Source organism: Meles meles, chromosome 3 (genome assembly GCF_922984935.1).
Source record: "Meles meles chromosome 3, mMelMel3.1 paternal haplotype, whole genome shotgun sequence".
Taxonomy (NCBI): Eukaryota; Metazoa; Chordata; class Mammalia; order Carnivora; family Mustelidae; genus Meles; species Meles meles.
In genome coordinates, this window is record NC_060068.1 from 149,014,267 (window position 1) to 149,025,550 (window position 11,284).

Sequence of the window (11,284 nt, forward strand, 5' to 3'; positions counted from 1 at the left end):
ATTTACTCAAAGAATCTCTAGGATTTCTTTATATATTCATATTTTATTCATTAGGAGAGAATGATGGGATTTTGCATGAGTTTTTTACATCTAGCTTTCTCCTATCTATAACCATTTTATTAAAGTTTTCCTTGCCTTTTACTTTCTCCATGAAAAAAATGTTTCAGGAGAAAGTTAATCACATTGGCCAATAATCTGTTTATTCTAATAGCCTAAAGAGAGAAGTAGTCTTGGTCCAGCATGACTGCCAGGGAGAAAATGGGTCAGATACTTCTCTTCTGGAGAATGATGAGAAGCATAAACTGGGAAAGAAACTTGTGAATGGCCCTCCTCAGATTAACTACCCAATGATTCATCAAAACATAACTCATGCCTTGGCAAGCTAAAAGAAAAAATGATTTATGTGAAAATTGTGACTTCTAGGTTATTTCCATTTGCATTTCATCAGTTTGCAAAATCCTCCCCATTACTATGGTGATGATGCATTCTTAACGTAGAATGTGCCATTAACAGGAGCTGATTTATGCCACATCACTTGTAATGTTGATAATCAAACTTTATTATTTGGGATTTCAAATATAATTGAAAATAAACATTATAGTTGGCTATTATTTACTTAAATAAATTTGCCAAATATTGGATCTTTCTAGTATGTTTTTTAAAGTTATATATTTTTAGATAAAATACTTCCTATATGCCAAAATTCTTAGCATCCATACAAGGTGGTTGATACCTTAAGTCTTACATAACTCCTTAACCTCACTTCTTGTGACTTCCTGCCTTTTTCCCTGTTCTCTAGTTGGTAAGTCAAACATGATTTTTCTGAAAATACCGCACTGTTTCACCTCAATATCCTCCCACCTTAATGTCTTCCCACCTTTCTCACCTTGATGCTTCTTATTCAACCTTCAAAACCCAATTCAAGTCTCATCTCCAAATAGTAAGTCTGCCTTGGAGCCCCGGCCAATATGATGAACTACATTTATTTTTGCCCCTTATGTCTTCTATCTTAGCTCTTACAATCACTTAATATGTTCCATCATAATTCTCTGCATATTTGTCTTTTACTCCCAATACAGCATAGATTTTGCTCAAGGAAAGTCATAACTTGCTTGGCTTTATGTTCCCATTTCCTAAAAGAGTACCATTCTCCACATAGGTCTTCCTATGTTTTTTAACTGTCCAAAAGCTCTCAAACAGATTTAGATTACCACCTGGCGTATTCATCTTTCAAGAGACATGAAAATTGATGTGGTTAAAACTTTATGTAAGTAACAGAATTTCACGACAAGAATATGTCTTCAAATTTAGAAAATATCTGACTTATATGAATGAGAAATACAATTTTTGTTCCCTTCTATTAATGATATAATTTTCAGGTGTTAGTTTCTTCAAGTAATTAAACAATACTTTATAACTTTTTAGATAATTATAGATTCACAAAAATGGTAAGAAACACAGAGAAATATGTATATCTTTCACTTATTTTCCCCTAGGAGGTCTTCATTCAATTGGCATTTAATTTTGCATCAAAATATACAAACATAGAATGCTAAGTCATTATCTCAACAACCATCAAGTAAAATTCTGGTTCTCTTTTTCAAAAATACTTTCATAAGCAAATTTGATCATCCTTACCAGAGAACAGAGAACACTGGAGAGATTCTTTATTTAAAAAAATTGACAAGTCCTCTACACTTGAGCCCCTCAGAAAGTTACTTTCACATTAACAGATGTTTATCATAGAGACAGTCTTTGTTCATTACCACAAAATTATCAGATTATACTTTACTGACATACCCAAAAAATTCTTTCCAGAATTTGATAAAACCTTAAATCATGTAGGTCTTCCCACTTTCTATTTTGAAGCATAGTGAACTTTTTCACACTAGTCTTAACTGCTTACAGAGTGGGAAAATGGTTAATTGATGAATGAATTCTTTGAATACTGAGTTCCCAATCTGTGCAAAGCAGAAAAATCCCAGGGTTTCCAAACTAAACATGATAAATCATGTGTGGCGCACTCTCAAAAATGATTGGTCAAGGACTGAGGAACGTTTGTATCACATTCTTCCTTTTGTCACCTTCAAAAATCCTGCTGTAATCTTTGCTAAAACCATCCTTCAATCTTTTCATCCTAACAATTTTTGGTCACAAAAGCATCCATAGGGAACAGCTAGCAATTTCCTGACAGTGCTTTTTTCTTAGGCAAAGTAAATACCGGCCTAAATATTTTGCCCAAGATTTCAACCTCTTGCCTTGCTCTGTGTCTTCTCTCTGTGACATAAAGTATGTTAGATTCCCTTCCCTGATACTTAGACATTTTCCTCTGTGGCGCGCCTATTAAAGATTGTTATTTGGATGCGTCATTTGGTCAGATGGTTTTCCAACAGGATTCCCTTGGGAGAATGGGAAGGAGTAGGGAGATGTGATAGAGAGGCAAACAGACATGGAAGGCAAAACAGTCTGAAAGCTAGAAGCTCAGGTGTCGGATCCATCATTACTGGCCTCTTTCACTTTATTTTTTATTTTTTTAAAAGATTTTATTTGTTTATTTGATAGACAAAGATCACAGGTAGGCAGAGAGGCAGGCAGAGAGAGTGGGGGGGGGGGGGGAGCAGGCTCCTTGCTGAGCAGAGAGCCTGATGTGGGGCTCAATACCATGACCCTGGGATCATGACCTGAGCCGAAGGCAGATGCTTTAACCCACTGAGCCACCCAGGCACCCCTGGCCTCTGTCACTTTAACATCTTATGTGTGAGTTAGACAATCTCATGTCCCGTTTTTCATCTGTAATTAAGAAGAGCAATGCCTTCTTAGAGGACTGTTTTGAAAATTAAATAAACTACAAGAAAGTTTTTTTTTTTTTATTTTATTTATTTATTTGACAGGCAGAGATCACAAGTAGGCAGAGAGGCAGGCGGGGTGTGGTGGGGGGAAGCAGGCTCCCTGCTGAGCAGAGAGCCCGATGCGAGGCTTCATTTTCAGGACCCTGGGACCATGACCTGAGCTGAAGGCAGAGGCTTTAACCCACTAAGCCACCCAGGTGCCCCCAAGAAAGTATTTTTTAAAATGCAAATAAACAGATGTATTTGTTTGTACCTTAATGGTAAAATATCGAATGCTTTCCTATAGTTACCTACAGACTTTCAGAGAAAATTGCCTTTAGACACACCAACCAAAACATGTGTATTAGGGAAAAAAGTTCTCTTGTCTATCAGTTACAAATTCCCTCAGTTTTCCATTCTTTCTAGGGGGGAAAAAAAAAGCCTTTGTAAATGCTGATGGATACTGGATATTCTCCCAACCCAGAGCAGTGATTTTGTTATTTTAAAGACAATGTGGATGTTGGGATTAGTCTTTCTGTATCACAGAATGTCAACACATTTTCCAAAACTGAATTTATCAGTTAAATGTAGCCAAGAGATTTAGTTTATCTAAGTGTCCTACAAAGCAGAAATAGTTTACCACTGTTTTTACAGATTGAGGCAAATCTGACATATTATTGACATATGCTATGGATTTAATTTAATACCATAGTACAGATGTGTGCTCTGATAAGTTTTTGTGAAATCTAGGCTAGATAGAGTTGTTTCAATATTTATGGGGTTGAAAATGCAGAGTTAGCAAAGGAAGCATTTTAATTAAAACAATATTTTTCCTTATATGCTCAGAGTAAAATATAAGGGAATTCTTTTAAAGACTTATTACTTGTTTCCATATAGTTGTTGGGTTTTTAGGCACACCAAAAGAGATTTGGGTTTTTTTCAAATTTTGAATTTTAAAAATTTTTTTCTAAGATTTATTTATTTGAGAGAGAGAGAGAAAAAAAAAAACTCGTTGTGGGGGGAAGGGGCAGAGGGAGAAGAGAAAGAGAATCTCAAGCAGACTCCCTACTGAGTACAGAGCCTGAAACAGGGCTCGATCTCACCACCCTGAGATCATGACCTGAGTAGAAATCAAGAGTGGTTTGTTTAACTGACTGAGCTGTCCAGGTGCGCCCAGTTTTTTAAATCTACTAATTTTAGAACTATCAGAAATTAAAACTCAATAGTTCTGATTTTTTTCTTTCACCTAAATATATGTGACCACTTAAGTTTGTCTTTTTTTTTTTAATTGTATGTTTTAGGTATCCTAGAGATAACTTCAGTGGAAATCGGAGTTGTTGCCGTCAAAGCCATTAACAGCAACTACTATTTAGCCATGAACAAGAAGGGGAAACTCTATGGCTCAGTAAGTATTCTGCTTTAGTTTTCCAAGTCCACTGCAGTAAATCATTACCACAGTTCTGGAATGTTTCCCTCAGACATTGAAGAGCTTTGTTATCATTCTATTGCTAGTGAATAGAGCCACGGCAGGCTGGTCACCAGAGTTTCGAGGGCTGGCAAAGCAGCTCTTGCAACTCTGTAATTTCCTGTGTTGTTCACCCATCAGTCTACCACACAGGCTGTTGCTGGCATTCGTCAGTCAATGCTCCGAACTGTTAATGGGTCAGACTCTCACGGAAGCATCTGGTCAGATTGGCACAGGTGCTACAGACAACTTGGAGAAGAATCATTGAAAACAAAGATCTTAAGTTGAGTAGGAAACCATACACTGTGTGTGTTTTAAAGCTGAAGATAAAACAGGGGTTTGGTATTTTGTATTTTGCTAAAACATGAGATGGGGAGACAGATTAAGAAATTCACTATTTGTGTGCCTTCAGTCAACACCATAATTTTATTTACCTAGACAGTAGTCATTAATTCACTGATGTAGCTGGTATCCAGCCCATGATTAGGGTACATACACCTCTGTATTTCATAGCAAGTATTAAGGAATATCACTTCAAAATGTGTAAGTAACCCTATTTTGTTGATTAGCATAAGAACAATTGCACTGTCTACCCAGAGCCAGTAGCTCCCAAACTCGATCACTGGGAAGACTAAAACACACTTCTAGATTTTTTGATATATTAAAGCTGTCCCAAGATCTAAGAATTTGCATTTCTTTTTTTTTTTTTTAAGATTTTATTTATTTATTTGACAGACAGAAATCACAAGTAAGCAGAGAACCAGGCGGGCAGACAGAGAGAGAGAGGGGGAAGCAGGCTCCCCGCTGAGCAGAGCCCCATGCAGGGCTTGATCCCAGGACCCTGAGATCATGACCTGAGCTGAAGGCAGAGGCTTAACCCACTGAGCCACCCAGGCGCCCCAGAATTTGCATTACTAACAAGGTTCCAGGTGTTCCTGATGCAACACATTGATAACCCAACTTAAGGACCACTGGTCTGATTGTAGAATAGTCTTGTATTTCACTTGGTCCATTCATAACTGGGGAGTTAGGCACACACACTGTGGGCCAGTCCCTTTCTCTAGGGTAACTGCCTTTTTCATGGCAGGGCAAAGGAGGTGGTTAAAGGAATTTAAGATTTTTTCCATTATGTGCAGTTCTGCTCCTGAGCCTAGAAGAGTAATGGGCCATTTTAAAAAGTGGTACCATTTAGGGGTTCACAGCATAATCACTTTTGAGGCATTTATTATTTATTTTCTTGAATGAACATGACTGAGCCCCTCCTTAATCTAACTATTATAAGAATCACTGGGGAAGGACCAGGTTTATACTCTTTGCAGAGATACTAAAACACTAAGTCAAAACTAAAGCTTTACAGTAAAGCCAGATCACACGAATTTAGATTGAGAGAAAAAAAAGGTAAACAATTTTAATTGCAATAAAAGACTGAAATAACTTTCAGCTGATAAAGTATACCTCTTTAAAAAGGTAACATCAGAGAGAAATGGAGAATTCTTAAATGAACAGTGTCATAAAAATACTTAATACCCTTTTTCTTCTATCCCAACACAATTCACATACTGTGCCTACACTTCCTACTGAACTAAGATGTATGAGTTGTTTCATCCCATTTCTGTATCTAAAGTAGATACCCATTGCTTTCTATCAGAGCACCCCCGCATGCAATTATCTGCAATGAGATTTATCAGAAATTCTCTCATGAATGTGTTTATTGTTGACAGTCTTCCTCCAATATATTGTGTGCTTAAATTGGACAGGGGCTGCCTTGTCCCACACTATACCCTCAGCACTCAGATCCATCCAGAGCAGACCCCCAAGACCTTTTCTTTTGACTTTCATACTGATGATTGGCCTAAATGCTGTAAACATGTAGATCCCTAGGTCCCTCCTCCAGAGATTCTGATAAATTTGAGCTAAGGAGTAAATATTTTAAAAACAACTGAGATTAGGAGTCTGCTACAGGTGTACCTCACTTTGAGACATTGTTCTAGGGGCACCTGCATGGTTCAGTCCACTGAGCAAATGACTCCTGGCTTCAAGTCTGGTCACAGTCTCAGGGTACTGAGTTCGAGCCCAGCATCAGGCTCCACACTCAGTGGGAATCTTCTTGAGACTCCCGCACACACACTCTTGCTTTCTCTTTCAAATAAACAAATCTTAATTTCTCTATGAATTTATTTTGGGGATGGAAAAATAAGTATCTACTGCTACTTTTCTGTACACAGCTCTTTTGCAAATATAAAATCATTTCAAATAACCCCAATTCTCCCAGTCTCTAAACTGCATCCCTTTTATTAGAATGAATATAATTATTCACATAAAAAATCATCTCTGTTTCTAAGCCATATAGTTTTAGACAAACTATGTTTGTGATGGTTCTGATAATGTTCAAAATGATGATCTAGTTCATAGAAACCCGGACACTTAAAAATACACATATTTAGGAACTGAGAATTTAGTTAAAAAAAAAAATTAAATCCCAAGGTGAGAAAAACTATTTGAACTGCCCAGGAGAGGCCAACTTAAAGATCCCTACAATACCTTTGCTTTAGATTGGGAAACGTAGAACCAGAAGAGCAAAAGCCCCTATTCCTTAGCTTCTTATCTGCTTTAGTGTGGATATAGGAGAAGAAGGACATTTCTAAAGGCAAAGTTTTGAGATTAGTGGTTACTCTTCATCAGTAATTCAGAGTGAGATACTAGATTTATGGAATGAAGGAAACAAGAATTCTTGTCCCAAAGATCCCCTTAAAAACACATGGCCACTTGAAACAAAGCCAAAGGACTATGGCTATAGAGTGGAATTTCCCAGGATCAAAGTCTCAGGTTTATACAATGAAGGTAGTGATAGTCACCATGTTTGTAATTTCTTTGATATGGTAATTCACAAAATGAGGAATCCATGTCCTAGTTTTCAATTCTAGATCTAAACAGTAAATCTATTAAAATTCCAAGTTATGGAAAATTACGTATTATCTACAAAATAGAGAAATCTAGTATTTGTAAAATAGGAAGACATACCCCCACCCCTCCCTGGTCTCTTGGTTATCTCGAATGATTATGATTTTGCTATAAGGTCTGCTTTCCTGTCTAGATGGGTGTGTTTATTATGGATTTATAGGTAAAGTTTGCAAACCTGATAAACCCAAGTTTTTTCTGTAATTCTGTTTTTCCCATGAGACCCATGGTCATTACTTGGGGGAAAAAAAAGGATTATAAGACTATTCTTTGTCATTGACTCATCACAAATAGTGTTAGAGGAACATTTGCTTCTTAACAATCATTCTAGGCACTTAAGGCATGTCATGTTTTAAAAGGGCCCTAACAATTGGTTATGATGATCAATTAAAATGAATCATGAGCCTTCAAACACAGACTCTGTTCTGCGGTTGTGAGTTTTACTCTTCTATTGTCGACGTGGTGCATTAAATACATAACCAATGTACAAATGGCAACAGCAAACAAAACTCTTGAATTGGAGTTCTCTGGATGGTGTGTGTCAAATGGAAGTAAGTATCGTCATCACAGGAATAAAAGATTTTATTTTTCCCTTGCAGAAAGAATTTAACAATGACTGTAAGCTGAAGGAGAGGATAGAGGAAAATGGATACAATACGTATGCATCCTTTAACTGGCAGCACAATGGGAGGCAAATGTATGTGGCATTGAACGGAAAAGGAGCTCCTAGGAGAGGACAGAAAACACGAAGGAAAAACACCTCAGCTCATTTTCTTCCAATGGTGGTACACTCATAGAGGAAGGCAATGTTTGTGGATGCAGCAGAACCAAAGGTTCTTTTGCCAGGACTAGTTGGTATTCTTCATGAAGACAGTAGCTCAAAAGGCAGAGATACATTGCCGATGTCTCCTCGCTTGAAAGAAAGGAAGTCTTTGAAGGTTTTGTACTCACTGCTGACATATGATGTTCTTTTAATTAGTTCTGTGTCATGCCTTATAACCGAGATAATAGGCAGAGTAAATGGGATGGAAGTTACTCCTAAGCGAACAACATTGTATGTCGGCTGGGTTTTTGGTGAAGTTTTGTTTCTGTTCTTGTTTTTTAACCTCTGAGATAGAACTGAAAGGACATGGAACAATCTGTTGAATGATCTTCGGGAAAGTTATTTATGGAATACGAACTCATATCAAAGACTTTCATTGCTCATGCAAGCCTAACGATTCAATGAGCAGTCAGACACGCAAGCATTTACTGGAAAGCACTTGGGTCACGTCATATGCACAACCAAAGGCACTTTGGGCATGGCATCATGGAAGAGTTGGATAAGATTTTAAAAATGTAAACATGTTAGTGTAAAACTGTTCTAACAAAACAAATAGTATGATATGCTTGTGCACTCTGCCTTCATCCCTTTCTATTTCGTTCTAAGTTATTTATTTAATAGGATGTTAAATATCTTTTGGGGTTTTAAAGAGTATCCTCAGCAGTTGCCCTCTGATTTACCTTTTCTTTTTCTTCAGCACACCACATGCATGTTCATGACAAAGTGTTTTTAAAACTTGGCAAACACTTCAAGAATAGGAGAGGAGATAGGGAAGCAGGGTGAGAGTCCCATGTGCTATGAGTTAACTTAATATCACTTCTGCAATAAGAACCATCAACAATAAATATGACAGTGTCGTGGCACGGCTTGATGAGAGATATCTGCCATCGTTTAAAAACATCTATCACTCCTAAGGCTTCCTTTCATAAGAAATAGACCAGAAGGCCAAAGTCTTCTCTTTCAATACACCAATGGGGCTCTAAAAATATACTAAAAGAAGGAAAATTGTTATAAATAAATTTTAGTAGCCCAGCCTCATTATTTACCAACGATTTTTTTGCCATGTGTCATGGTGGTTAGTGATGAAGAGGCTGTCTGCATATATAAGATCCCTTTATAAGTCCCACGTAGTGCATCTCTCCCAAAGGAATTATCAAGGAATTTGAAGTGTAACTCTCCCAGGGGCTTAAACTGAGCAACTATATCCTGGTATATGTGTAACCATATACTAAAACCTGTTCAAGCTGTATGATCTAGTCTTTACAAAACCAAATAAAACTTATTTCTTGTCAATTTAAAGAGCTTTGGAAGACTCCATCATGTAATCATATCAAAATTCATTTTGTTAGAGCAGGTATAGAAAACAATACATAGGAGTATACCAGTCATCATCACACTGTATTCCAGTAAATAAATACATAAGTCTTATTTGCAGTGTCTGTAGTGATTTTTTTAAAGTGTAGAAAAATACTATTTGTTTTAAATACTTTAAGTGATAACTATAAGATTATATTGATGCTGCAGTTTTATCTTCATATTTCTTGTTTTGAAAAGGTCTGTTTATTTTTATTGTTTGGACACAGTATTTTGGTACAAGGGAAAGACTCAGTACATGTGTCTTTTTACTAAAGTTTAACCTCTAGAAAGGCTGGTGTTTGTGATCCTCTCTTATAACTTAATTGTGTCAATGCTTAACCAGCACTTCCAGTTAATCTGTAATTTAAGAATTAGTTTTATTAAGAAACTTACCATAAAGTCATCCCATAAAAGGTCTTACTTTTTTCATTCCTTAAAAAAGTTGGGATTTCAAAAGGTATGCATTTGAGGCAGAGAGTTTTGGGCTTATGGCTAAAGTTGCATTTCATGGCACTTGGCTTCCAACTTGCTTCTTAACAAATCAGATTCTAAAAATGTTTAATTTTTGTGGTTGGAATCTGTATGTGAAAACATAATTGGTAACTGAGTCTGAGACCTATAATGTAATGTATTGCTATCAGAACTAGATTATCTTTGCTCTTTTATTCTAAAATAATAATTGCACCTGACACATGAACACAGACCACCCAAAACCAAAATTAAACGTTTGGTAAGACAAATACAGGATTAGATGACTGCACGAACAGCAAACAGGGCACAAACTGGATTCGTATTTCACACAGCCACTTAGATTACCAAGGAGACTATGTGTAAACAGACATCATTATCAGACTCCAAACACTAAAACAGCTTCTAGCAAAATATATCAAAGTGTACAGAAGCCAAAAATAGAAAACATCTCCCTCATCCCCCCTACCCCAACACCACACACACACACACACACACACAGAGAGAGAGAGAGAGAGAAGGACAGAAACAGTTTGGTAAGGAGACAGGAGATTCTCCTGCATTTAAAAATGGCATCTTTGCTTGATATTGAGGTAGAATTCTGGTCCCCTCTGCAGCTGGTTTGTGCTACTGAAGAAAAAGCACTTCCAGCCCTGAATATTGTATGTTTAAAAAAAAAAATCATCATGATTTTGGGAGCTCAACCTCTGTGGGAAGTGTGGTCCCTGGCCACGATGTCAAGGTGTGTCAGCCACAAATGTGTGTCCATCTGAGTGTTGGTTCTGAGGAGATGCCTCATAAAGATACAGAACCCCTCCCTCCTCCTACCTCCCAAAAGGCTGAACGGTGTATAGTATGTTACATTTAAATAAATCAATAAAAATGCTGGGAAAAGAAAATAAAAATATTGTCTTGGTTTGTTTTATTAGCCTATACCGAACTCTACCTGCTAACAAAAAGAGAAACTCAAGTGTTCTGTGCGTGGCAGGATGTGGTGAAATGCCCCACAGTCCCAAACAACAACAAAAGAAAAAAATCATTCAAACATTTGTGAGTTTTCTTTAATGTTTTACATGTGTGAGTCAGCTATCCTTACTCTAATAACAACCAAATGCTTTAGATTTTTCCTAAGTATTCAGGTCCACCTAGTTTACACAATGGATAAAGAAGGATGAATTGAAAACAAGGATGGCTTGTGAAACAATGAAAGACTTTTGGAGGAAAGCCAGGAGGCTGCAAACTCTGATTTCAAGGGGAGAGAGTAGGCCAATGAATTTGATTGAAAAAGTAGAGAGAGAAAAGTATATAGTCATGCAAACTGGGTCCAGAGCACAAGCAAGGTTATGGACACTATCTAAATTGATCAGCATTAATGCTGCACAATTC

General features: G+C 37.0%; 1 protein-coding gene across 1 annotated transcript in view; it reads left to right on the forward strand.

Annotated features, from left to right (window-relative positions):
• Window positions 1-10,776, forward strand: part of FGF10 (fibroblast growth factor 10) — an 83,564-nt gene extending 72,788 nt beyond the window's left edge. The window contains exons 2-3 of the mRNA XM_045998830.1: window positions 4,130-4,233; window positions 7,851-10,776. Of these exons, the coding sequence (XP_045854786.1) occupies window positions 4,130-4,233; window positions 7,851-8,048 (302 nt within the window). The 3' untranslated portion in view covers window positions 8,049-10,776. The remainder of the gene's footprint in view (window positions 1-4,129; window positions 4,234-7,850) is intronic.
• The last annotated feature ends 508 nt before the right edge of the window (window positions 10,777-11,284 follow it).